At 43.7% G+C, this 26,663-nt stretch overlaps 1 protein-coding gene across 1 annotated transcript in view; it reads left to right on the forward strand.

Moving 5' to 3' along the window:
- ttn.2 (titin, tandem duplicate 2) overlaps nt 1-26,663 on the forward strand; it is a 185,352-nt gene that overhangs the window by 98,061 nt on the left and 60,628 nt on the right. Inside the window, exons 100-158 of the mRNA XM_072444281.1 lie at nt 964-1,151; nt 1,230-1,344; nt 1,425-1,712; nt 3,063-3,214; nt 3,295-3,442; nt 3,730-4,029; nt 5,153-5,440; nt 5,675-5,971; nt 6,051-6,237; nt 6,314-6,429; nt 6,567-6,866; nt 7,226-7,525; nt 7,602-7,707; nt 7,801-7,997; nt 8,101-8,406; nt 8,476-8,629; nt 8,701-8,825; nt 8,900-9,018; nt 9,099-9,279; nt 9,357-9,659; nt 10,028-10,537; nt 10,766-11,068; nt 11,159-11,315; nt 11,397-11,539; nt 11,623-11,741; nt 11,827-12,004; nt 12,088-12,372; nt 12,974-13,267; nt 13,344-13,643; nt 13,730-14,038; nt 14,165-14,391; nt 14,514-14,828; nt 14,930-15,044; nt 15,119-15,427; nt 15,510-15,691; nt 15,787-15,916; nt 16,026-16,325; nt 16,408-16,628; nt 16,714-16,810; nt 16,972-17,268; nt 17,340-17,639; nt 17,714-18,028; nt 18,134-18,357; nt 18,437-18,587; nt 18,667-18,948; nt 19,035-19,337; nt 19,700-20,005; nt 20,076-20,357; nt 20,471-20,658; nt 20,742-20,853; nt 20,938-21,076; nt 21,157-21,320; nt 21,407-21,558; nt 22,098-22,254; nt 22,324-22,605; nt 22,717-23,016; nt 23,094-23,387; nt 23,476-25,480; nt 25,907-26,594. Of these exons, the coding sequence (XP_072300382.1) occupies nt 964-1,151; nt 1,230-1,344; nt 1,425-1,712; nt 3,063-3,214; nt 3,295-3,442; nt 3,730-4,029; nt 5,153-5,440; nt 5,675-5,971; nt 6,051-6,237; nt 6,314-6,429; nt 6,567-6,866; nt 7,226-7,525; nt 7,602-7,707; nt 7,801-7,997; nt 8,101-8,406; nt 8,476-8,629; nt 8,701-8,825; nt 8,900-9,018; nt 9,099-9,279; nt 9,357-9,659; nt 10,028-10,537; nt 10,766-11,068; nt 11,159-11,315; nt 11,397-11,539; nt 11,623-11,741; nt 11,827-12,004; nt 12,088-12,372; nt 12,974-13,267; nt 13,344-13,643; nt 13,730-14,038; nt 14,165-14,391; nt 14,514-14,828; nt 14,930-15,044; nt 15,119-15,427; nt 15,510-15,691; nt 15,787-15,916; nt 16,026-16,325; nt 16,408-16,628; nt 16,714-16,810; nt 16,972-17,268; nt 17,340-17,639; nt 17,714-18,028; nt 18,134-18,357; nt 18,437-18,587; nt 18,667-18,948; nt 19,035-19,337; nt 19,700-20,005; nt 20,076-20,357; nt 20,471-20,658; nt 20,742-20,853; nt 20,938-21,076; nt 21,157-21,320; nt 21,407-21,558; nt 22,098-22,254; nt 22,324-22,605; nt 22,717-23,016; nt 23,094-23,387; nt 23,476-25,480; nt 25,907-26,594 (15,605 nt within the window). The remainder of the gene's footprint in view (nt 1-963; nt 1,152-1,229; nt 1,345-1,424; nt 1,713-3,062; nt 3,215-3,294; nt 3,443-3,729; nt 4,030-5,152; nt 5,441-5,674; nt 5,972-6,050; nt 6,238-6,313; nt 6,430-6,566; nt 6,867-7,225; nt 7,526-7,601; nt 7,708-7,800; nt 7,998-8,100; nt 8,407-8,475; nt 8,630-8,700; nt 8,826-8,899; nt 9,019-9,098; nt 9,280-9,356; nt 9,660-10,027; nt 10,538-10,765; nt 11,069-11,158; nt 11,316-11,396; nt 11,540-11,622; nt 11,742-11,826; nt 12,005-12,087; nt 12,373-12,973; nt 13,268-13,343; nt 13,644-13,729; nt 14,039-14,164; nt 14,392-14,513; nt 14,829-14,929; nt 15,045-15,118; nt 15,428-15,509; nt 15,692-15,786; nt 15,917-16,025; nt 16,326-16,407; nt 16,629-16,713; nt 16,811-16,971; nt 17,269-17,339; nt 17,640-17,713; nt 18,029-18,133; nt 18,358-18,436; nt 18,588-18,666; nt 18,949-19,034; nt 19,338-19,699; nt 20,006-20,075; nt 20,358-20,470; nt 20,659-20,741; nt 20,854-20,937; nt 21,077-21,156; nt 21,321-21,406; nt 21,559-22,097; nt 22,255-22,323; nt 22,606-22,716; nt 23,017-23,093; nt 23,388-23,475; nt 25,481-25,906; nt 26,595-26,663) is intronic.

Genomic DNA, 26,663 nt, shown 5'->3' on the forward strand with positions numbered 1-26,663 from the left:
AAAGAAAGATGAGAGTGAGAAGAGAGGGAGAAAGAGGGTAGAAAAGAGGGAGGAGAGTGGAAACGAGAGGAAAGAAGGGAAACTTGGGAGAACAGGAAAGGGGAGAGAGAAGGGAAGGGGAGAAAGAGAGATTATAGAGAGAAGAGAGAGATGAAAAAGAAAGGACAGAGAAGACAGGTAAAAGAAAAAGGATGTAAATGTGAAAGGGGGACAAGGGTGGAGAGGGAGAGGATGGAAAAAGAGAAGAAAGGGAGAATAGAGAGGAAAAGAGAAAGGAGAGAGAGGAGAAAAAGGAAGAGGGGAGAGAGAGGAGAGGGGACAGAGCAGGTGAGAGAAAAGAGGAGAAAGAGAGAAGAGGATACAAAAACAAAAAGAGAGTGAAGAGAAGATAGGGGAAAGGAGGGAGAGGAGAAAAGGAGAGGGAAAAGAGAGGAGAGAAAAGGGAAAAAGAGAGGAGAAAAGGAGAGGGAAGAAAGAGAGAAGGGAAGAAAACAAGAGCAAAAATATTTATTGTATTAAAAAAACAATTGTGTTGTAAACTCTATGAAGATATGTCCAATTTAGTGACAATCTAATGTTCATAGACCTTTCACGATCTAAACAACCCGAAATGTAATTTAAAAGAGAATCATATAAATTGAAATGTTTAACTGTATTAAACAGGTGTATTTGCCTAGTACAGAGGTGGGGGCTCCTCAGAGTGTGAGACAAAGCCAGGGGGGCACTTTAGTCAAAAAAAGTTTGGGAACCAATGCGTTTCATTGAGGCAGAAAAAACTATTTTTGTGGTGTGATAGGAAATACTAAATTGGATAAAGGACCTTGCTTCTAAAGCATGAATTTTAACATCGTTGGATCATTCTTTTGGTAGAATTGGCACAGGGATGTTAGCTAAGAAAAACAAATATGGCTGTCCATTTTGCCACATTTTCTAATTGCACACTTCTGCATGTCTTTGTTGCAGAGCGGCCCAGCCCTCCACAGAACCTGACCCCTCATGAGCAGAACAAGAGCTCCGTGCTGCTGACCTGGGACACTCCTCTGAGTAACGGAGGCAGCACCATCACCGGATACGTCATCGAGCGCTGTGAAGATGGCACCGACAAATGGCTGCGCTGCAACGCCCGCCTCTGCCCTGACCTCTTCTACAAGGTAAGATGACCTTTAAAACACTAATACTTAAAACATTGCAAACCAATCAAACGACTTATTTTCATTGTTTTTTCTAAGGTCGCTGGACTGACATATGGAACTAAGTATAACTACAGAGTGAAGGCTGACAACGCCGCTGGAATGTCTGACCCATCCAACGTGCTTGGACCTCTGCTGGCCGATGACCCACACTGTGAGATTCATATATTTATTAGATGTTTTAATGTAACTTTGTAGTACTTTTGTGTTTATACGATCTCTGTTTCTCTTTAGTTGCCCCAACCTTCGACTTTAGCGCTTTCAAAAACGGCCTTGAGGTAATCGTTCCTCAGCCTTTGACCATCAGAGTCCCCATCACTGGATACCCGATTCCTGTCGCCAAGTGGACCTTTGGAGAGAAGTTGTTGACCCCAGAAGATGAGCGCGTCACCACGACAACCAAATCCACCTTTGTCGAGCTGGTCGTGATGCCAAGTGTCCGCCCCGACAAAGGCACCTACTCTCTGACTCTGGAAAACGACGTTGCATCTGCTTCTGGAGAAATCGAAGTCAATGTTATCGGTAGGTTTGAACAGAATTTAGGTCGATCGTTTGATGATTCAAGTTATTTGTAATGAGAGTTAACATATTTATAGAATTCTTTAAACATTTTGTGAATACGTTTTGCTTCTTCAGTTCATTTGACAAGATTCTGGTAAGTCACTGCCTTGAATATCCGTCTGAAGGGAGGAGCTAACTACATCTAAACTAAAACAGGACTGTTGTTAGTGAGGAGCATGAACGATTGTGCTAAACTCAGGTGACTCCAGTGACAGTTCTTACCTCAGGGTAGTTCCAATTTAACTTTATATCTATCGCAAATGTTATGAACACGAGACAATTATGCTGCCCATAATAGATGTCAGCTAAATAAAATGGAAAAACAAATTGAACTCGCTGAGGCTGTTCACTCATGAACAGTACAAATCAATGACTTTTGCTTTATGCTGCCATGCCTTCTAAATGTTCTATTGTTTAATGTTATTAATGCACATCATTTAGAAATGGGTTTATTTTTAAATTTAAATGTTTCCATTTTTTTTTTTATATGAACACATACAAAAAAGAAAAAAACAGTGAAAGAGAAACAAAATAATAGTAGGATAAAGAAGAAACAATTATGTTATAGGAAACCCAAAGAAAATGTCCCATTTTGCCCACAATCTGTCAAATTTGTCAGATTTCAATCCGAGTCCGAATGTAATTTTTTCCATTTGAGGAATGTCCAGTCCTTGATTGACGGTGCAATTTGTGTCATCCATTTTTTAGTGAGAGCCTTGTTTGTAATTTAGGTAGTTTATTATTGCTTTTAGTATTAGTATTGCTGTTATACTCTAATTTAAAGCATCACTGGGTCTTGGGGAACAAATTTTGTTCTGTCATTGTTTTCAAATTTTGAAATGACAATTAACCCTGTAAATACAAATAAAAGCATTATATTAGTGAAATAAATTATATTAAAAGCAGAACAAAAATAAAATATAAAGATGTTTTGTTTAAATAACTCAGATCAACCACACAACCGCACGGTGATAGAAGCCAGAGAATAAAAGTCTTAAGACTTTAAACTCTATACTGTGGAGTTCAATTAACTTACAACTAATAACAGATCCTCCTTACTGTAAACTGATATAGGGTGTGTTCGTTTCAGTGTATTTAGCTCCTCCCTTCAGACAGATATGTAATAGTATAGAATGCTTTTATTGTACAGTGACTTACCAGAACACTATCAGAGGGAGTGAAGAAGCTACTTGGATGAGTGGCAACACAGATTCACTCTTAAAACTTTTCTCATTTCCTGCTAAATGATGTCTTGTTAGAACCCGAAATGAGTAATTTATAATTTGATATCTCACTCACTTTATTTGATAGCTGCTCCCAGTGCGCCCAAAGACTTCAAGGTCCTGGAGGTGACACGCCAGCATGTGCACCTGAGCTGGGAGGCCCCTGAGCACGATGGAGGCAGCCCACTGACCGGATTCCAGGTGGAGAAACGTGACGTGTCCCGCAAGACCTGGGTCAAGGTATAATATTGAATGAAGTTTGTTGGGTGAAACTGTTGAATGAGTCTGGCTGAAAATGTATATGTGCTTGATTTCTAAAGGTGGTGTCGGGAATCCAGGATCTGGAGTATTCCGTTACCGACGTGGTTGAAGGAAAGGAATATCTGTTCAAGGTGACTGCCTGCAACAAGTGCGGCCCCGGAGAGCCTGCTTACATTGACGAGCCTGTCAATGTGTCATCCCCTGCCAGTAAGTCCCATGTCACAGCAAAATAGCTTTGACTTTCTTTATTATATATTGCCACCCATATATTGTAAACGGTGCATTGTTGACTTGTTGGGCACTTGACATTTTACACAAAGCAACAGACTTTATATAATATTTTAGCGACTTTTGTCTAGTTCTCCATTTACATGTTCTGAGTTCCAGATAAGCCAAAACAACAAAAGCGCAGGAATAAAAGTTGGCAGGGCAGAATAAGGTGATTTAAGATTGTTGTGTTACAGTTTCTAACATTGTTTTTTAATGTTTCATAGCTGTGTCAGACCCACCAGAGAACCTTAGGTGGAGAGACAAGTCGGCCAGTGGCATTTTCCTGACCTGGGAGCCTCCGAAATATGACGGCGGCACCGGTATCCGTGGTTACAATGTGGAGCGATGCCAAAGAGGAACCGATAAGTGGGAGCCCTGTGGAGACATGGTCCCGGAGCTGAAGTGCCAGGTGACCGGCCTCATCGAGGGACAGTGGTACTCGTACAGAGTGCGCGCCCTCAACAGACTGGGAGCCAGCCGACCCTGCAAGGCCACAGACGAGATCCAGGCTGTCGATCCTAAAGGTACTCTCCACCCAAGCAACACACATCTTTTAGCTAGACGCTTCAAAGCTGATTTGACCGCTTTGATACATGTCCTTGCCAGGTCTTGTTAATTAAAACAGGATATAACGTTGAACTAGTGCAATAATTAAATGTAATATATTTACTTAAATTGCCTATGACAGGTTTTTATGATTTTATCATTTTGTCTTTCGGTGTTATAAATATAAATAATAGTTTTACACTAATCAAGTAGCAGTTTGTGAAGAAAAGATTACAAGTATTAGAAAGGGAGATGCCATGAAATGTTTTGGCACAATTTAGAGACACATTTGTATAAGATAAGATAACCTTTATTCGTCCCACAATGGGGAAATTCAAGTGTTGCAACACAGGTTAGGTAAACACAAATCCAGCAAAATAAAGGTGTTCTCATATTTTTGAATTTGTCAAATAATACATTCTGAGGCATTTCTGCTTAGTGTGCAATATGGTTTCTAGGCGACAGTTAATGAATTCCTTTTAGTTCCTTTTAGACAGTTAATTGTACCTTTTTTAGCAGAATCTTATGTATAATTATCTCAATTGTGTTTTAGTAAAATTAGTAGTACAACCTGTCATGGGCATTTTAATAAATCAATAAATACATCTAAGCTACTCTCAAATCAAGATCTTTTTTTTTATTAAAAAAAAAAATATATATTGATTTATTTTTTCAGAATCAGAATCAAATCAAAACAGATTGAATACATACACACAATTTACAGTTTGATCTTGCGGTGCAGATGGAAGTTGTTGACATAATTAAAGTGACTGTAGTCAATGGCAGAAGAAACTGGCGCGAGGTTCTGGTCTAGTTTGTTACCGCTGCACCAGGACAACAGCAGGTCCACTTCTCTCCTGTAGACAGACTCATCCCCGTCCGATGACGGTGGTGTTGTCCTTAAACTAGATAAGTTTTATGGAGTCGTGGCTGGAGGTGCAGCAGTTCGTATACAAGGAGAAGAGCAGAGGAAATAGTACACTATGGACCTTTTGTGCTGATAGTCTGAGTGTCTGAGACATTCTTCTCCAGCCGCAGAAGCTTTTTTTGCCATATAAAGTCATGATATGAATTCCTTCTGCCTGTTTCGTCCGTCCCCAGAACCTCCAGAGATCCAGCTGGATGCCAAGCTGCTGGCCGGTCTGACCGCCAAGGCTGGTAGTAAGATTGAACTCCCGGCCGAAGTGACCGGCAAACCAGAGCCCCGCGTGAAGTGGACCAAGGCCGACCTGGTGCTCAAACCAGACGACCGAGTGACCATTGACTCAAAATCGGGACACTCCGTCGTCACCATCGCCAAAACCATGAGAGAGGATACTTCCACTTACATCATCGAGGCCACAAACAGCAGTGGTCGTGCCACAGCTACCGTTAACGTCAATATTCTTGGTAAGCACATACACACTCTTAAAATAACATACAAATTAGATTAGATTAGATTTTCTCTACTAACACAAAGAATGTCATTTCAATATTCTTTATACATACTTTATTTATTGTCATTTTGATGTTTTATATATATCTATCTATAAGTTATGTGTACATTCAACAAATAAGTGCTTAAAAAAATCCTAAATGTCTTGTTAATACTAAAACGTGTTTGCATGTTTGTTTGTTCTTCAGACAAACCTGGTCCTCCTGCTGGCTTTGACATCTCTGATATCACAAACGAGACTTGCTTCTTGGCCTGGAACCCGCCCAGAGACGACGGCGGCTCTCGTGTCACTAACTACATTGTCGAACGCCGTGCTGCAGACAGTGAAATCTGGCACCGCCTCTCCTCCACCGTAAAACAAACCACATACAAAGCGGTCGGACTGACCAAGTTCAAGGAGTACATCTTCCGAGTCTTCGCTGAGAACCAGTTTGGAGTCGGTGTGGCAGCCGAGCATCCTTCCATCATTGCCAGATATTCATTTGGTGAGAATGATGAACGCGTTAAATAGCAGATTTATAATGAATGAATAGGAAGATTTGACTGTTTTTGTTTTCTTCATAGACTCTCCTGGTGCTCCTTACAAACTGGAGGCTTCTGACATTGCTAAGGACTCCGTGACCCTGACGTGGTACGAGCCAGATGAAGATGGAGGAAGCCCCATCACTGGCTACTGGGTGGAGAGATACGAAGCGGACCATGACAAGTGGATCAGATGCAACAAGCTTCCTATCAAGGACACTAACTACAGGTCCGAAAAAACCAAACTTCAGTCAATAAGTGATATTTTATCCATTATATCATATGTATTTTATGAATTATTGCAGAGTGAAAGGCTTGCCAACCAGAAAGAAGTACAAGTTCAGAGTCCTGGCTGAGAATCTGGCTGGAACTGGAAAACCAAGCAAGGAAACCGACCAGATCCTCATCAAGGACCCAATTGGTACAAAATATATAACTGATTTTGGTTTAGAGCTGCCAAATGCACAAAATAGAAGGACACATATCACGCACATTTGACATATTATTGGTTATGTTAAGTGGTTGAATTAAAAAGCTCTGATCTTTGCTTACCTTCAGATCCTCCATGGGCCCCTGGTAAGCCCACAGTGAAGGACGTGGCCAAGACCTCGTGCTTCTTGATGTGGACCAAACCCGAGCACGATGGCGGAGCCAAGATTGACAGCTACGTGATTGAGATGCTGAAGAGCGGCACTGTGGACTGGATTCGTGTGGCTGACAACATCAACCTGCTCGAGCATTTCCTCAAGGGGCTCATGGAGAAACAGGAGTATTCTTTCAGAGTGAGGGCCGTCAACGTGGCTGGCGAGAGCGAGCCAAGTGAACCCAGCGACCCTGTCCTCTGCAAGGAGAGACTGAGTAAGAACGAGTTTTGAATGTGTGTTGATGTTCATCCTAGACCTGGGGTGTCCTGGGCCCAATTGGACCCCCCTGGAGATGATGTTGAGATTTGTAAGAAGTACCTATTTTGGGTTTGCTCTTGAAAGCATGTCAGGAGATGCAGGGAAGTCCAAACCACACAACCCTCTTCAAAAGCACAATAAAAATGAAGAGATTTGTACAACAAGGAACATGCTGCTCTTAAAGACTGAATGACTGAATATTAAACTTAAAATTCTATTAAAATGACAATAATGATTGCAGCAAAGGCTTGTCAAGGCATTCAGTCTGATGATATTGTAAATGGATATCACATTTTTCTTTCCTTATCCCTTCAGACCCCCCCAGTGCTCCTCGCTGGTTGGATGTAGTTAGTATCAGCCGCAATAGTGCTGACCTGAAGTGGACTGTCCCTGAGCGGGATGGAGGCTCTCGCATCACCAACTACGTGGTGGAGAAGAGAGACGTAAGGCGTAAGGGCTGGCAGGCTGTGGACACCACAGTCAAGGAGCTCAAGTGCAGCGTGAGCCCACTGAATGAGGGCGCCCTGTACGTGTTCAGGGTGGCTGCTGAGAACGCTGTGGGTGTTGGACCCTTCTGTGAACTGCCAGATTCTGTACTTGCCAAAGACACTTTCAGTAAGTTACAAATTGCTATAAAAAATAAATATTGTAAGGTAGAAATGTGAAATTTAATATCTTTTTATCCTATAAGCTACTCCTGGACCACCATACGGACTCACAGTGAATGCTGTGTCCAAGCGCTATGTGGATCTGATGTGGGAGGAGCCTAAGAATGATGGAGGAAGACCCATTCTGAGGTAATGTACTTTACCAAGCCTCCTAATTGTTCACATTAAATGTATAAAGAACATGTTTTGACATGTTTATTTGTTCTGGTTTATTTTTTACAGATACTCCCTTGAGAAAAAGGAAAAGCTGGGAACCCGCTGGGTGAAATGTGGAAAAACCTCTGGCCCAGACTGTAAATACAGAGTGACAGACGTTATTGAGGGCACAGAGGTGCAGTTCCAGGTGAGAGCTGAGAATGAGGCTGGCACCGGACATCCCAGTGAGCCCACCGAGATCCTGACTATTGAGGACCCTACTGGTGAGCTACTATGAACAACATAGACAACATTTAAGTGAAAACAAATAATTAACTATTTTGTGCTAGTATTATTTTGTGTTAAGTTATCCCCCTTTTATTACAGGTGTGCCATCTCCTCCCATTGAGCTGCATGTGACCGGCGCAAGTCGTGACTTCCTGTCCATTGCCTGGAAACCCCCACAGCAGGATGGCGGCTGCCCCATTAGCGGATACCACATTGAGATGTGTGAGGCCGGCACCGAGAAGTGGATGAGAGTGAACTCCCGTCAAATTAAGGAGCTGAAGTACCGCGTGGAGGAGGGAATCATCCCAGAGAAGGAGTACATTCTGAGAGTCAGAGCCATCAATGCTGCAGGAGTCAGCGAGCCATCTGACATCTCTGAGAATGTCTTTGCCAAAGAATCTGATTGTAAGCCCCGCTTCCTCTTTTGTATATGTAACTATTCAAGTCGGTGGTAAACTGTTCCTTTTATTGTAGGTAAGCCAACTCTGGAGTTCCAGACTTTGGATTTGGTTGTTGTGGAGACAGAGAAGATGCACATCGCAATTCCCTTCAAAGCTGTTCCTTCTCCCAAACTCACATGGCACAAAGACGGCAAGGAGCTGAAGGCCGACGAGCGCCTCAACTTCAGGTCTGTACCAATACCATTTCAATGTTCAACTTCAGAAAATAAATCTAAACCAAAGTGTATTTGTTTTCTAGGAAAGAGTACCTTTCTTGCCACCTGGAAATTGACAGCAGCGTTCATGCTGATGCCGGACAGTACAAAATTACTCTGGAAAACAAGCTTGGAGCTGCTAGTGCAACCATCAACGTCAAAGTCATTGGTACTTGGACTTTAGAGAGCGTTTTCTTCCATAATGAAAGCTAGTTTATTAAAGTCTTTTACTCTTCTCAAAAGGTCTTCCTGGTGCTTGCAAGGAGATTGTGGCTTCTGAGATCACCAAGAGTTCTTGTAAATTGTCTTGGGATCCTCCACATTATGATGGTGGTAGCCCCATCATTCATTATGTTCTCCAGGTGAGTGCTATCCCCAAATAAACACATTTGGAAAATGAATAAAACGGAAGCAACAAAGCTAAAACTTTTTTATCTTGCAGAGGCGTGAGGCTGGCAGAAGAACATATGTCAACATGATGTCTGGTGAGAACAAAGTCTGCTGGAACGTTAAGGATCTCATTCCCAACGGAGAGTATTACTTCAGAGTTCAGGCCGTCAACAAGATTGGAGGTGGAGAGTTCATTGAGCTGAAGAACCCAGTCATTGCTCAGGACCAGAAACGTAAGGACATAACTTCAAACTTCAAAATATTGAAAAATAAAAAATATGACATAATATTTCAATCATATTGTCCTCAGATGCCCCAGACCCACCTGTCGACGTGGAGACCCTCAACCCAACCTCCAGCACCATCACACTGACCTGGAAGCCTCCCATGTACGACGGAGGTGCCAAGATCATGGGCTACATCCTGGAGAAGCAAATGAAGGGCGAGGACAAGTGGGAAAGGTGCAATGACTTCCTGGTCCCTGTCCTGTCCTACACCGTCAGGGGGCTCACCGAGGGCAAGAACTACGCCTTCAGAGTCAAGGCGGAGAACGCAGCCGGAGTCAGCGAGCCCTCACGCAGCTCACTCTTCGTCAAGATCTCAGATGCAATCGGTATGAAGCTTCAACAGTCTATTCTCCACACTCACACTGTCACACTGCGAAAGAAATATTGATAACGGTAATCTGAAAAGGGGTTATTGCCAACAAAATTCACAAACTAGGCTTTGACATGTGACTATGAGATGTGTATGTGGGATATATTGACATTCAAAATATTTTAATTATTATATATGTATTTTTTGCAAATTTTCAAGAGAATCATCAAGAGAAAAACACATCTACATTGAAACCCACCATGTCATTCTAAGTGAATAAATGCTTCTCAAAATTGAATTGTACATTTTTATAATTTTACCCTGTTTACATGTTAGTTTTTGCATTGCACTATATCTATTTTTGTTTTTTTTCTCCTTACACAGACCCTCCAAAGGTCTTCCTGAGCGGCAGCCTGCAGTCCGGTCTGAACGTGAAGCGCGGATGCGAAATCTGCTTGGACGCCAACATCTCCGGCGCTCCGTATCCCCAGATCAAATGGTACTTCAACAACGAGGTGATCCGACCTGAGCCTCTACGCAAGCGCCCCGAGAGGCCACTGAAGAAGAAGAAGGAAGAGAAGAAAGAGGAGAAGAAGAAGGAAGAAGTGAAGGAAGGAGAGAAGAAGGAGGAAGAAGTCAAAGAAGGAGAGAAGAAGAAAGAGGAAGTCAAGGAGGGAGAGGCGAAGGAGGGAGAGGAGAAGAAGGAGGAGGAGCCAGAGGAGGAGCTGCCGGAATACCCCACTATTCACGAGCGTGCGACAATAAACAACAGCAGGAGGGGCATATCCTCTATTGTCATTAAGGATTCCATCAGAACTGACCATGGCGTCTTCATGATCAAGATCGAGAATGACCACGGCACCGCCTCTGCAGTTTGCGATGTCAATGTCCTGGGTAAGATATCATCGCTTTGGGCTGTCCAATATATCGCAAAAGTATAAGTATATTGGTTTTGTCTCTTAATTATTTTAGCACAAGTTGACAAGTAAATTAAAGCGTGAACATTTTTGTTTTAATATAACAGAAATGTCAAAAAGTATTTTAAGGTTGTGTGTCTTTTGTTGTACAACTTGCACTAGCCAACCAGAATTCTATAAAGTTTACCCTTTCCTTACTCTTCAGACACCCCTGGACCTCCTGTGAACTTCAGATTTGAGGAAGTTAGGAAGAGCTCTGTTATCTGCAAGTGGGATCCTCCACTGGACGATGGCGGCAGTGAGATTCTCAACTACACTCTGGAGAATAAGGACAACTCTAAGGTTGAGTTTGGTTGGAGTACTGTCACCTCTACACTCAGAGGCTGCCGTTATCTGGTGCCCAAACTCATCGAGAAGAAGGAGTACATCTTCAGAGTCGTGGCTGAGAACAAATTTGGAGCTGGGCCACCGTGCATCTCCAAACCACTCATTGCTAAGAATCCATTTGGTATGTTTTCTTCTCTGCTAATTCATTTGTTAGTTTTCTCATATATATTTCCAGATTAGTTACTAACTCATTTCATCTCATGTTTCCTAGACCCTCCTGAGACTCCAGAGAAGCCACAGATTGATGATGTCACTGCCACCTCCATGTTGGTGACATGGGAAGCGCCCAACGACAATGGCAGTCCCATTGTTGGCTATTGGGTGGAGAAACGCGAGATCAACAGCTCTCGATGGTCTCGTGTCAACAAGTAAAAAAGGATTTGAATTTCAAACTTTCAAATGTATAAAGGCACATTTCTGTTTTTAACAACATGCATTGTTTGTTGTAGAAACCTCTGCCCTGACACTGAACTGAACGTTGAAGGTCTTATTGAGGGCCAGACTTACATCTTCCGTGTCGCGGCTGAAAATCAGGCTGGACCCGGAAAGTTCAGTGTTCCTTCTGAACCTACGACAGCTCAGTCTCCGATCCGTAAGTAACTAAATGATAAAATATGTGATAAAATATGGGCAAAGAACACCTAAATAATCAGACACATACATTCTACACTGCAGTGCCTCCTGGTCCTCCTACTCCTCGTGTTATTGAGACCACCGATCACTCCATTGATGTTGAGTGGGACCCACCCATCGACAATGGTGGAGGAGAAATTCTTGGATACCACGTGGACAAGGTCAGTTCATCAGTGCCTCTTGAAGAGTTATTTGCCAATACACTTAACATGGACTTCAACTTGGATGTTCTTTGCTGTCCCAAAGGCTATTCTTGGCACTAAGGACTGGTCTAGAGCCACGGAGCGCCCTTGGAAGAACCGTACTTTCACAGTCTATGGAGTCCGTGAAGGTGCTAAATACGTGGTCCGAGTCACTGCTTGTAATGCTGCTGGAGAGGGAACACCAGGATTCACTGAGTCTGTGATTGTCAAGAATCCAGCAGGTGAGAAAGTTCTTCAAATGTTTATGTATGTATTTATTCAGTTCAGTGCTGTATTCATTTCCCTCTTTTGCTGGTTTTCACAGAGATCCCAGTTATTGACATGGGACTGGCCCTGAAAGCAGGAGTTTTCATTCGCGCTGGGGAGCATCTCCTTCTCCCAGCTATCGTCACAGGCAAGCCTTACCCATTCATCAGCTGGACAAAAGATGACGGCAAACTTGAAAAAGACCGTGTGGAGGTCCTTACTGAGGGCAACGCCAGCATCATTAGCATCAAGAATATTCAGAGGCCAGACTGTGGCAAATATCAGATCACTGCCTGTAACCCCAGTGGCATCAAGTCAGCCTGGACCAGGGTAGAGGTGCAAGGTAAGTCTGTCTATTTAAACATGGGTACTTAACCTTTGGGGGTGTAACGCCTTTTTCTGTCATGCGATGTGACACTCCTTTGTAGGAAAGAACAATTATTTAATCAAATCAAAAAAGTGAAAGGAAGACTTTTCACAATCATTACGTCACTCTTTGTGTAACTGCATTTTAGATGTCACACATTCACTAAAAACTTTTGTGCTTATATTTTTACCCGATAGATTTGTATTTTTCCTAAATAAAGCTGTCACAAAGCTTTTCAAAGTTTTTAAGAAAAGTTGGATATTAATTAAGAACATAACAATAATTTATGAACCCCAGAGTTTGTTTTGGATTATAATTGACAGATGGGCTCCTTCTGGTATTTGCGTAGTTGTCTTTTTTAAATATGTGACTTTTCATGCCACACTGCAGGACACACTTTGGATTACATTCGACTTTTTAATACATTTTTTGTATTTGAAATTAAGATAAAATTGTAGTTTTAGAAAATAAGGTCTACAACTATTATCTTTATGCCAAAATATTCACTCAAAAATTAAACACAACTTCAATCTAAAACTATTTGTATTTATGTTAAGCAAAATGTTGTCCTCCACAGATGTCCCTGGACCTGTCAAAGATTTGAAACCTGTGGTGGTTACCCGTAAGATGATCTTCCTGAACTGGGACGACCCTGAAGACGATGGTGGCAGTGACGTGACTGGTTTTCTTGTGGAGCGCAGAGATGCTAAAATGCACACATGGAGACAGCCTATAGAAACCGCCTCCTCAAAATGTGAATGCGTGGGCATTATGGAGGGACAGGATTACATCTTCCGTGTAACCGCCAAGAACAAATTTGGCTATGGACTGCCTGTAGACCTTGGACCCATCAAGGCAATTGACCCACAAGGTGAACAATTATTTTTGAGTTCAGTGATTTACATTTGTGAAAGCACATTTAACATTTAAGGCTGTCTGATTTCCAGGTCCACCCTCATATCCAGAGAAGTTCCACTACACTGAGAGGACCAAGAACTCCATCACACTGACCTGGAAGCCACCTCGTAATGATGGTGGTAGCCCTGTAATTGGATACTTTGTTGAGAAGAAGAGGCAGGACCAGCCGAACTTTGAGCCATGTAACACAGAGATTTGCCCCGACATGACCATGATAGTGACTGGGCTGGAGGAGGCCTGGATGTATGAGTTCAGGATCAAGTGTGCTAACCTTATTGGAGAGAGCGAGCCTTCCATCCCTATGACTGTAGTTATCCAGGATGATGAAGGTCAGTCGGCATTTTGTGGATTTGTAGGGTATTTTAGCTGCTCTTATCTCATTTTCACAACATTACCTTATCTTGTTCTTTATCAGTGTCTCCTGAGGTCCACATGCTGAAGATTTTCAAGGCCGATACCATCACAGTGAGGAAGGGTGACCCCATTGAGATACCTGCTGATGTTTTGGGTCTGCCCATGCCCAAGGTTGAATGGACCAAGGATGATGTGCTCATTGAAAATCCCACTGAGGAACTGCTGATTGAGACAGTGGTGACTGGCAGGTTGAACTGCAAGACCACTCTGTCCATCCCATCAGCCAACAGGAGAGACAGAGGCACCTACACTGTGGCTGCCTCTAACAACATGGGATCAGCACATCACACCACCTATGTTCTGGTACTCGGTGAGTGCATGTTCAAATCCAACATCTACTCATCTTCTTTTATTACTATTTTAGTGGCATAAAAGAAGTGCTTGACAGAAGGAGAGAGATACATTACCCTGTGAATAATTATTTCTTCTATGCCAGACCGCCCTCTGCCACCGAGGAACATCACTGTGCCTGACATTAAAGCCGAGGCCTGCTCCCTCCACTGGGAGGCTCCACTGGACAATGGTGGCAGTGAACTGACCAACTACATTGTTGAGAGGAAGGAGATTGTGAAAGATGTGCCGGAGGTGGAAGAGGGAGAGGAGCCACCACCTGAACCACAATGGGAGGTGGTTTCCAACACTGTCATCGAGAGGAAATTCTGGGTACGTTATAATCTGTTATCTTCTCAATGCTCCTGGACAGATGCGCCTTTTCCTGTAATATTCATACATTTAATACAATACAATTAAATGTGGTGATTAATTTGATAAAATTATCTTTAAAGGCATGGAATCTTGAGACAACCAAGACCTACATGTTCAGAGTCAAAGCTGAGAATCGTTACGGCGTCTCTGACCCATGCTGCACTGAGGAAGTTCAGATCACTGATCCGTTTGGCCTCCCTGGTCCTCCAGAGAAACCAACCATTGCAGAGTACACCAAGACATCTATGACTCTGACATGGGGGCCTCCAAGAGACACAGGTGGTTCTATGATCACTGGCTACTGGCTAGAGAAGAGGGAGAAAGGCACTGGCTACTGGGCAAGAGTCAACAAGCTGCCTATCACTAAGAGAGGCACAAAGGGATGGGAGTACCAGGTGAGGAGCATCAGCAATATGTTTTTTTATACTCATTTTATTAGTAGTTATTTCTTTATTTTTATTTATTTTACTAATTTTGTAATTTACCTGCACTCTAGGTGACTCGTCTGTTTGAAAGCACAGAATATGAATTCAGAGTTGCAGCCACCAACAGTGCAGGAACTGGCCCGTTCAGTTCACCATCTGACTCTGCCTTTGCTGTTGACCCACTCAGTGAGTGTAAATCCCCTTATTGTCTGTCTGCCATAAACTGGATAGTGTTTTAATTATATTCTCATATCACACAGCTCCTCCAAGCATGCCTGCGGCTCCTGAAGTGGTTGACAAAAACAAGCACAGTGTGACCTTGGCCTGGAAGCCCCCTGAATATGATGGTGGTAATCCCATTAAGGGCTACATTATCGAGATGCAGGATGAGGGTTCCTCAAGTTGGGTGAGAGTGAATGATCCTGAAAGTCTGCACCCCACCACTGAATTCACCGTGCCCTGTCTCCGTGAGCTCAAGCACTATCGCTTCAGAATTATTGCAGTCAATGACATTGGGGAATCCGACCCAAGCCCACGCACTACTGAGATCTTGATCCAAGATGTTCAGCGTAAGACCACATGCAGTTTTTCTTTTAGAATGTTATATCTTTAATACGTACCCAAGATATTGAGTGGTTTGTCTTTCCACAGTTCCTCCAGCCATTAGCATCGACGTGTCGCTCGATGACTTTCTTTGTATTCGTGCTGGAGATCCGATCAGGATTCCTGCCACAATTAAGGGCCGTCCTGCACCTAAAGTGACTTGGGATTTCACTGGAAAGGCCAAATCCCATAAGAAGAACAAGCTGCATACACTTCCAGTTGACTCTGAAGTAGGATCTATTATGTTTCTGTTCATAATTTGTCTATTTGTTTTTTCTGTTTGTATATATTTTTTCATTACAATATTGTCTTTCTCTTAATACAGGTGGAGTCCACAGATACTACTTCTGTTGTGACCATCCCTGTCAGTCTGAGGACACACTCTGGTCGTTACACAATCACTGCCAAAAATAAGTCTGGCCAGAAACATATCAATGTTAGAGTCATTGTTCTTGGTACGTTTGACCCTTCACCCTTTTTGTTAATGAAAACTGCCCAGCAAAAAGGTTATTGTTGTAAAAAGGTTAAGGTTGTGTTCCATTTTGAAATTGTGTTTTGTCATAGATGTTCCTGGCCCTCCAAAGGGATTGAGAGTGACTGACATCACCAGATCAACCATGAGGCTCATCTGGAAGCTGCCAGACACAGACGGAGGAGAGAGAATCAAGAGCTACTTTATCGAGAAGAAGTCCACGATTGACAAGGCTTGGACCAAGGTCAATGCAGCCTGTGCTAGCCAAGCCTTCGTGGTCCCTGGTCTTTTGGAGGGTCAAGACTATTTTTTCAGAGTCCGGGCTGAGAACAGACTGGGATTTGGTCCATTTACAGTCACCACTGAACCCGCCAGAGCTAAAGATCCTATCTGTAAGTTCTCTTGTGCTCAAATCAGCTAATACAAACCCCAACCTCCACTCACAATTTATAATGCTGATGTCTCTTTCGGCAGACATCCCTGATCCTCCCACTAAACTCAAGGTGAACCTGGTAACTAAGGACACTGTCACCCTGAGCTGGGAGGCACCCAAAAACAATGGTGGTTCCCCGGTAACGCACTACATTGTTGAGCGTCTGAGCTGGGACACTAGTGGAAAGGAAAAGGAGACATGGAAGCAGTGCAACAAGAGAGATGTTGAGGAGCTTATCTTTATTGTGGAAGATCTGAAGGAGGTGGGTATTTCTAATGTTAACTACAGATTTCCAGCCAGTTTTTATCTAATCATTGCTTGTTGTGTTGTTGTTTATGTTATGAAAGGGTGGAGAATATGAGTTCAGAGTAAAAGCTGTGAATGCTGCTGGACCCAGTCGTGCCTCTGCTACTGTTGGCCCTATGGTCATCAAGGACCAGACATGTAAGTCACACATAGCATAATTGGATATTAAATGTGCTCTACCTGATTTTTATGGTCTTAAAGAAGTGATAAACAGAACAAATTCACACAGTAACAGTAATTCATTGCAATTATTATTTATAGAGTTTTTCAGCTATAGGTATTTTTTTTCATTCTGTCAGGCGCTCCCACTATTGAGATGCGTGAGTTCCTTGAGGGTGAAGAGGATTGTGATGTCAGCGTTGTGGCGAAGGTCAGCGGTTGTCCATTTCCCACATTGACCTGGAACAAGGTCAATGCAGCCAAACCCGAGGAGAAGATTCCTATCCAGTATGACCAGCACATGAACAAACTGGTGACGCGCGATAAATGCACCCTGCTCATCCAGCAAGCCAGCAGGCTCGACAGCGCCCTCTACTCTCTGTCAGCAAGCAACAGCTTGGGCACAGTGTCCAAGGACATCAAGGTCTCCGTCTATGGTAATAAATACAAAACTGCAGAACCTGAATTTTATTTTATACTTGTGTAACAACTTTCCTTCATTGTGCAGGACCTCCTGGAGCACCTGTCGGACCGGTTAAATTCACTGAAGTATTTGCTGAGAGGATTGGGTTGGCCTGGAACCCACCCACAGACGATGGCGGCTGCAAGATCACTAACTATGTTATTGAAAAACGTGAGGACAACAGAAAATCCTGGGTCCACATCACTAACGACCCCAAGGAGTGTGCCTATGTAGTTACGCGCCTTACCGAGAACCACGAGTATGAGTTCAGAATCATGGCCCAGAACAAGTTTGGAGTTGGACCTTCACTGGTCAGTGAGCCAGAGAAAGCCAGAAACCTTTTCAGTAAGTTTAGTCATCTATCTTACCCATGTGTATCATTGAAGACCTTTAAATGCTAATAATGCTGTCCTTTGTAGCCGTCCCTGGCCAGTGTGAGAAGCCAACCGTGACTGACGTCTCCGTTGAGTCGATGACTGTGAACTGGGATGAACCTAAATACGATGGTGGCTCTTCCATCACCGGGTATTACCTTGAGAAGAAAGAAACTACATCCAAGCGCTGGACTCGCGTGACACGTGAGCCTATCAGGGCTTTGCCTTTGGGCAACAACTGGATCGTGACTGGCCTGCAGGAGGGAGCCTTGTACCAGTTCAGAATCATCGCTATCAATGCTGCAGGCTGTGGACTGCCCAGCATGCCCTCTGACCCCATCCTCAGCAGAGACCCAATTAGTAAGAACATTTAACCAAGCACTTACTTTTTTAAGGTTTAGATAACATTACAACAAAACAAAACTGTGAAATGTATGAAACTGAATTAATTGGTCTTCTGTATAGAGCCCCCTGGCCCACCCACACCAAAGGTGACTGACTGGACCAAGTCCACTGTGGAGCTAGAATGGATTGCTCCCTCTGTTGACGGAGGTTCAAAGGTCACTGGATACATTGTGGAGTTTAAAGAAATAAACAAAGAGGAAGAGGAAAAGAAAGCCCAGAGAAGGCTTATCCTGAGTGAAGAAGAAGAGAAGGAACCTGAAGCAGAGGATGAAGCATGGAAAAAGGTAAAGTATTGAATCATATTTCACAGTAAATAATACAATCTTCTTGAACGGATCTGTAAACGTTGACATATTTTCACAGGCCAAAGACACTGAGGTCAGAGGTACTAAATTCGTTGTGGACAGTCTGACAGCGGGAAGCCTGTACCAGTTCAGAGTCAGAGCTGTGAATGCAGCCGGAGTTGGCGACCCAGGATATGTTTCAGAGCTCATTGAGACCAAAGACAGGACAAGTAAGAGTCTTAGATAATGCAAACCTGTAGTGTGGAAAGGAAAAGTACAAAACTACAAATTCTAAATGATTTTGTGCAGTTCCACCTGAGATGGACCTGGACGCCTCTGTGAAGGAGAAGATTGTTGTACACGCAGGTGGCACCATCCGCATCATCGCCTATGTGTCTGGTAAACCAGCTCCTCAGATTGCATGGTTCAGGGATGATGCTGAGGTGCCCAAAGATGCCGTGGTGGAGACAACAGGAATCTCAAACTCACTGGTCATCAAGAACTGCAAACGTGCACACCAGGGCATCTACACCCTCAGTGCCAAGAATGAGGGCGGAGAAAGGAGGAAGGCTGTGATTGTGGAAGTCCTGGGTATGTCTTAAGAAGTCAAATCAATCATTTACTAAAACATTCAAAAAATGTAAACTATTTCTTAATCCCTATGTTGTTTCCTCCAGATGTGCCTGGACCCGTAGGCCTTCCCTTTATTGGTGAGAACTTGACCAGTGACTCGTGCAAGCTGACCTGGTACTCCCCAGAGGATGACGGCGGTTCGGCCATCACCAACTACATCATAGAGAAGAGGGAGTCCGACCGCATGGGCTGGACCTCCGTTTCCTACACCGTCACGAGGAACAACGCCGTGGTGCAGGGACTCAATGATGGCAAAGGCTACTCCTTTAGGATTGCGGCTGAGAACATCATTGGCATGGGACCATTTATTGAGATTGAAAAGATGGTCTTGATCAAGGACCCGATCTGTAAGTCATGCATTGTGGCTGTCCCTATATGTAATAAATATACCGATTTTTTATTTCAAGTCTCATTCAACTTAATTTATAAAAGATAATCGACAGCACTACTGAACAGCAGATAAAATGACAAACGCACAAACAATAAAAGTATATTGTGTAAAGACAAAACAAAACAATTCAAAAGATTTAAAAGTCAAATATGATCAATTTTAATTTAGAAAATAAAGCGCAAGCACCACCTAAAATACCTGATGTTGTACAGCCATTCTTAAATCATCACGTTATTTCCCCTGTCTAATACAATGGCTTAAAGGCCAACCAACTTTCCATTACATAGTATGTTCATTTGTTTTATTTTTATTTTCTAGCTGTCCCTGAGCGCCCAGAAGACCTTATCATCACTGCAGTCAATAAAGACTCTATTTCTGTTGCCTGGAAACCACCCAAATATGACGGTGGCACGGATGTGACCGAGTATGTTCTGGAGTCACGCATGGTCGGACGGGACAGCTTTGTGCGCATTGGTGCAGACACCAAACTGATGGAAAGGAAGTTTACGCTCACTGGTCTTAAAGTGGGCTCAAGCCATGAATTCAAAGTGTCTGCCATTAACCAGGTGGGACAGGGCAAATCGTCCTACGCCACCAAACCTGTGCAGTGCAAGGATGAACTTGGTAGGTCTTCAAAAATACTAACACATTTAGACATTTACAAACCTTACTAGAAAAATGATTCCCTTTACAGAGCCACCCACACTGGAAATGGACATGAGAGAGAAGATGATGGTGAAGGTGGGAGACTTGTGCACTCTCTCTGGGCGTTACAGTGGCAAACCGGCCCCAGCTATTGCCTGGAAGAAGAACGACGAAGAGCTGAAGGAGGACGAGGAGATCACCCTCCACAGCACAGCCCGCCACCTCAGCCTCAGCATCAGCAAAGCCAAGAGAGAGCACAGTGGCTGCTACTCTGTCAGTGTTGAGAACGGAGCCGGCACACGCACTGGACTCTGCACCATAACTGTTGTCGGTACGTAACAAATAAAACTGAAATGTATATATACGTTGCTCAGACTTTTCATTATGCTCGAAATCTTTGAAAGTAAATTTATTTAATTGTGGATTTGTTTTTGTATTTTTAAGACCGACCTCAGCCACCAGAGGGCCCAGTGGTGTTCGATGAGGTTTACAGAAACTACATGGTGATTTCCTGGAACCCTCCTTTGGATGACGGTGGATGCGCTGTGTCCAACTACATCATTGAGAAAAGAGATACGAACAGAGACTTGTGGATGCCTGTATCCGAATCTTGCACTAGAACCACATGCAAGGTATTTCATCCATCATGACTAATTTGTTTAAATTGTGTAAATATATACGAACATTCTGAGAATAATTGGACATGCTATTGTAGGTGCCTAAGCTGATTGAGGGACGAGAGTACATCATCAGAATCATGGCTAAGAACATCTATGGTGTCAGCGATCCTCTACTTTCCGCTGAGAGCAGGGCCAGAGACGTTTTCAGTGAGTCTTCTATTACATGAAGGGTTTATCTCCCTCTTAAACATATCCAATATTTGATAAATATTATTTTCCTTCCCATTGCAGAGGTTCCAGATGCCCCCAAACAGCCCATTGTGAAGGAGGTCTACCATGATTCTGCTCTCATTAGCTGGGAACCTCCCGCAGATGGAGGAAAACCAATCTCTGGTTACATTGTAGAGAGAAAAGAGACCATGGCCAAAAGGTAATGAACAACAAAATTGTACAGCAGTAGTGTGAATGTTGAATAGATGGCAACATAGTATGTTTTATTGTTTTTTTCAGATGGGTTTGCTGCAACTCAGAAAGGATCCATCCCAAGGTTGAGTACTGGGTCACTGAGCTGTTGCAGGGCTGCGAGTATGAGTTCAGAATCAGTGCTGAGAATGTGGTGGGAGCTGGTGACCCCAGCCCACCATCCAAACCAGTCTTTGCCAAAGATCCAATTGGTGAGTCAATCTATTATAATAAACAATAATCTATTTTAAAATATATATTTTTAAATAATTGTAACATTCATATTTGTTTAACACAGTTAAACCCAGCCCGCCAGTTAACGTCCACTGCATAGATTTCTCTAAAGAGTCCGTTACTTTGGCCTGGGAGCCACCTAAGGATACCGGGCGGGGAAAGATCTTTGGATATCTGCTGGAGTTCCTGAAAGCTGGAGAAGAGGAGTGGGAGAAGGTAATTATCTAAAACAACATTTTGACAGGCTGGGATCCCGCGGACCGGTTCACTTTGGAGCATCTGAGGACACTTGCTATGCTGTGTTTTCGCGTCTCTTTATGTATTGCATTTGCTTTGGTTAATATTAGATGCATTATGAGCAGGAAATATAATATTTTGTGTCTTAACACGAGTGCCCTGCATCGATAAATTGCAAACAACTGATGCTAATGTGCGCTTGGACTATTGTCGGCTGGACAAAGTTATCATCACTGGAAATACAGCGGTTTATCACCAAATCAAGTCAGCATTTCGTGAGGAATAATGATTTTCTGTTCATCATTTTGCCATTTCGTTCTCTGGAAGCACTACCTCGGTGGAGGCCCTCTTTGGACCCCTCAGATAGGCCGGCACAGTTCACTTATCAAAGTGGAGACACTCTCGGACTGCCCAACTCGCTCCAAAGTGAACCAGTTGAAACGTGCCATTGGACATATGAAAACATAAAACATGAATGTGCTTCTTTTTTAGCTTGAACTTTTTTCTGTTGTCTTTAGGTCAATCAGACTCCCGATTCTTGCCAAAATACTAACTTCAAGGTGATCAACCTGGACGATGGCGTTCTGTATCGGTTTAGAGTTATGGCCGTAAATGCTGCCGGCGAGTCTGACCCAGCTAGTGCCAAAGAACCAATCCAAGTCCAGGACAGACTTGGTAAGAGACAAGCACAATACAGAATATCTGTCAAAATACAACACATCTAATTGTTTATTGGCCCTTCAGAGCCCCCAGAGTTGATTCTGGATGCTGGTATGACCCGAGAGGTGAAGGCCATGGCTGGCACACACATCCCTCTCATAGCTGAAATCAAAGGTGTTCCATTCCCCACTGTCACTTGGAAAAAGAATGAGGCTGAGGTTCCCACCAGAGCAGACATTGAGACCAACCAGACTGGCACCAAGCTGGAGATAAGGTTCTGTAACCGTGACGATTGTGGAGATTATACCCTTACGGTGGAGAACTCTGTTGGATCAAAGACTGTTACATGCACTGTATTGGTTTATGGTAAGCATGTAAATAGAAAATAGTTGATGTATTATGTTTTCATTGAAGTTTAATCACTTAAATTCACTTGGAAAAATGTTTCCTCATGTAACTTTTTGATGTTGTCTTCAGATAAACCTGGCCCCATACAGCACTTGCGTGTGTCCGATGTTAGGTGTGATTCTGCGTACTTGTCCTGGAAAGACCCTGAGGACAGTGGTGGTGTTCGTCTTACTAACTTTGTCGTGGAGAAGAAAGACACTGCCTCCACCCAGTGGGTTCCTGTCTGCTCCACCTCCAAGAAGCGCAGCATGATGATCAAGCATCTGATGGAAGGCACTGCCTACGTATTCAGAGTGGCTGCGGAGAATCAATATGGACGCAGTGAATATGTGGAGACACCAAAGGCCATCAAAGCCATGAACCCATTGTGTGAGTAAAGATAACATCTGTGTATATATGTATTATAATGTATAGCTTGAGAGCAATCCAACCTTTTCTCTTTACAGTCCCTCCTGGTCCTCCCAAAGATCTTCACCATGTTGATGTTGATAAGACAGAGGTGTGGCTGGAGTGGAACTGGCCTGACCGTAATGGAGGCAGTGCAATCACTGGCTTCTTTGTAGAATATCAGGAAGAGGGTGTGAAGGAATGGGATGAGTGGAAGACTGTGAGCATTCCTGAGACTCATGTGACTGGCCTTGAGGAGGGAAAGACCTATCGTTTCAGAGTCAGGGCTGAGAATGCAATTGGCCTCAGCAGACCTGATACCACTCTGCCAATCCTCTGCCAGGAGAAATTGGGTGAGACATTACAGAACACAGAGTACATACAACATAAAGGTTGAAATTATAAAGATTAATTGATTTTCCCTTTGCATTTATATTTTAGTGGCACCCATTCTTGAGGTGGATGTTAAGCTCACTGAAGGAATCATTGTGAAGGCTGGCACCACTATCAGGTTGCCTGCTATCATGAGAGGTATCCCTGTTCCCACTGCCAAGTGGATGTTTGAGGGAGAGGAAATCACCACCGAGGGCAACATCAAGATTGATACAGACAACTTCTCCACTGTGCTTACTGTTAATGAATGCACCAGAAACCACACTGGCAGCTACTTGCTCACTGTTTCCAATCCAGCTGGAACAAAGACAGCAGCCCTAAATGTGACTGTTTTAGATGTTCCAGCCGCTCCTATTGGACCTGCAAACATCTTGGAGGTCACTCCTGATGCTATGTTGATTGAGTGGCGCCAGCCCAAAGACGACGGTGGCAGTCCAGTCACTAATTATATTGTAGAAAAAAGGGAGTCCAAGAAGGAGACATGGGGAGGTGTGAGTTCTGGCAGCCTGGCCACTCAACTCAATATCACCCGTCTGCAAAAGGGAGTGGAGTATGTGGTCCGTATACGGGCTGAGAACAAGATGGGTATTGGAGCTCCACTAGAGAGCAAACCCACTGTGGCCGAGCACACCTTCATGCCGCCTAGCCCCCCGGGTAAGCCCCACACATCTGATGTGGCCGAGGATGCCGTCACTTTAGGGTGGACCATGCCTCTGGCAGATGGCGGTAGCCCAATCCATGGTTACATCGTTGAGCGCAGACACAAGGGAGGAAAGTGGATTCGTGTGAACAAGACACCTCACAAGGACCTTAGATTAAGAGTCTTGGGTTTGTTTGAGGGCAATGAATATGAGTTCAGAGTGTTTGCAGAGAATATTGCAGGCTACAGTGGGCCGTCTCCTACTTCTGACCCATGCATACCCTGTAGACCCATTACAGTTCCAACCCACCCTGTCAACCCCAGAGTTAAAGACTACAGCAAAACAACTGCTGACCTTGTTTGGCTGAAACCTTCAAAAGATGGAGGCAGCCCAGTTCTTGGCTACACTGTGGAAATGCAGAAGGCTGACACTGAAGAGTGGAAGAAAGTCAACTTGGATGACTTAATTAAGCCCTGTGCCTATAGAGTGAAGGGTCTGGATGAAGGAGTGGCATACAGATTCAGAGTGTTTGCCACAAACATGATTGGAGATGGAGAAGCCAAAGAAGTCCCAGAGTCCATTACAGCACAGGATATCCTCATTCCTCCAGAGATCGAGATGGACGATACGTGCCGTGAGCGTGTCACTGTACGTGTTGGACACAACATCAACATCACAGGCTACATCAAGGCCCGTCCTGATCCAGAAGTGTTGTGGAGCAAAGAAGACACTGTCCTGGAGAACAACAAGCGTGTAACCATTACCCAAAATCTGCCTGTGGCTCATATTAGGATTAAGGAGGCTACAAGGAATGACTATGGCAAATACACTCTGAAGGCTTCAAATGAAGGCGGTGAGGCATCCTGTACAATTACTGTCAATGTCTTGGATAGACCCAGCCATTGCCAGAACCTCCACCTAACCTACGTCACAAAGCACTCCTGCATGATTAACTGGGAGGCTCCTGAGGACAACGGAGGCTCTGAGATCACACACTATATTGTAGAGTGTCGCGAGCCCAGCATTAGCATGTGGTCAATGGTCTCTTCATGCTGCACTAATCGCAAGATCAAAGCCAAGCTTATGGAGGGCCATGAGTACTTGTTCCGTGTTTGTGCTGCAAACAAGATTGGACTAGGACCCACTACTGAGACCAAAACCCTTCTTTTGGCTGTTGACCCCCTACAAAAGCCTGGAGAGCCTGAAAACTTCAGAGTTACAGACATTGGTAAAAACCATGTTTATCTTCGATGGAGGAAGCCTGACTATGATGGTGGAAGCCCTAACATCTCTTACAATCTTGAGTGTAAAGCTGCTAATGCTGAAGAGTGGGAGGAACTCAATATCGAGATCCTCACTGACACGTTCTTCCTGGCTGACAATCGTGCTGAAAACCAGACCTACTGCTTCAGGTAAGTTGCATATATATGAAAAGAAAAAAAAAAAAAATATATATATATATATATATATATATATATATATTTTTTTTTTTTTTTTTTTTTTTTCAAAATGTTGACACAGCAACATGACAGAAATATAAGATAAGGTTTAGGGGTGTGGTGCAAGTTGTCACTGTACTACTCAAAAATACATTAAATGCTCATTTATGCAGACATACAAAAATAGGCTTCTGTCCTGTCCTCTGTGTTGTTTATTCCGTCATTTGGTCTGTATGCAAGTTTCTGGAGGCCATTTACCAGAACACAGACCTGACACTAAAAACGGTTGGAAGTATAAATAAAGATATGGTGCTTGTAACGCAAGGAGCCTTTTACATACAAAATGGAGCATAAATGAGCTTTTAAAAACTTTTTAAAACTGAGTTTTTATTGTTACAGGGTTCAAACAGTTGGTGAAGGAGGTGAGAGTAGTTGGGTGAAACTTGACAACATTTTGGTGAAGGAGGAGATTCAGAAGCCTGTCATTGATCTAAAGCTGTCTGGAACCATGACTGTGAAGGCAGGTGAATCTATCAGAATCGAGGCCGGCTTGAGAGGTAAACCCCCACCTGAAGTCAAATGGGTCAAGGATAAGAGTGTAGGCGACAACCCAAGAATGAGCTACGAGACCGGTGCTGACTACTCCAAGTTCCTCCTGATAAAATCCAGACGCACTGACACCGGAAAGTATATTATCACCGCTACCAACCCTGCTGGTACCTTCACGGCTTACGCCAATGTGAACGTACTGGACGTCCCTGGACCTGTTAGGAACCTCAGAGTCACTGGTATCGGACCCGACAAGTGCAGAGTGGTTTGGGACATCCCTGAAGATGAAGGAGGCTGTGAGGTGGACAGCTACATTCTGGAGAAATGTGAGACCAGAAGAATGGTCTGGTCCACATATTCTGCTTCTGTGGTCACACCTTACTGCAACGTTATCCGTCTGGTGGAGGGCAATGAGTACATCTTCAGAGTGAGGGCTGAGAACAAGATGGGAACTGGCCCGGCCTTGGAGACCAAGCCTGTAACTGTCAAGACTCAGTTCAATAAGCCTGGACCCCCTGAAGCCCCAGATGTCACCAAGGTAAGTTTTTTTTTCAATTAGATGTATAAATCAGTTACTTGTCATTCTACAACATATTCAGTCACTCCA

This window comes from Eucyclogobius newberryi, unplaced genomic scaffold, assembly GCF_026437365.1.
Source record: "Eucyclogobius newberryi isolate DKJ021-1_F unplaced genomic scaffold, fEucNew1.0.hap1 SCAF_14, whole genome shotgun sequence".
Taxonomy (NCBI): Eukaryota; Metazoa; Chordata; class Actinopteri; order Gobiiformes; family Gobiidae; genus Eucyclogobius; species Eucyclogobius newberryi.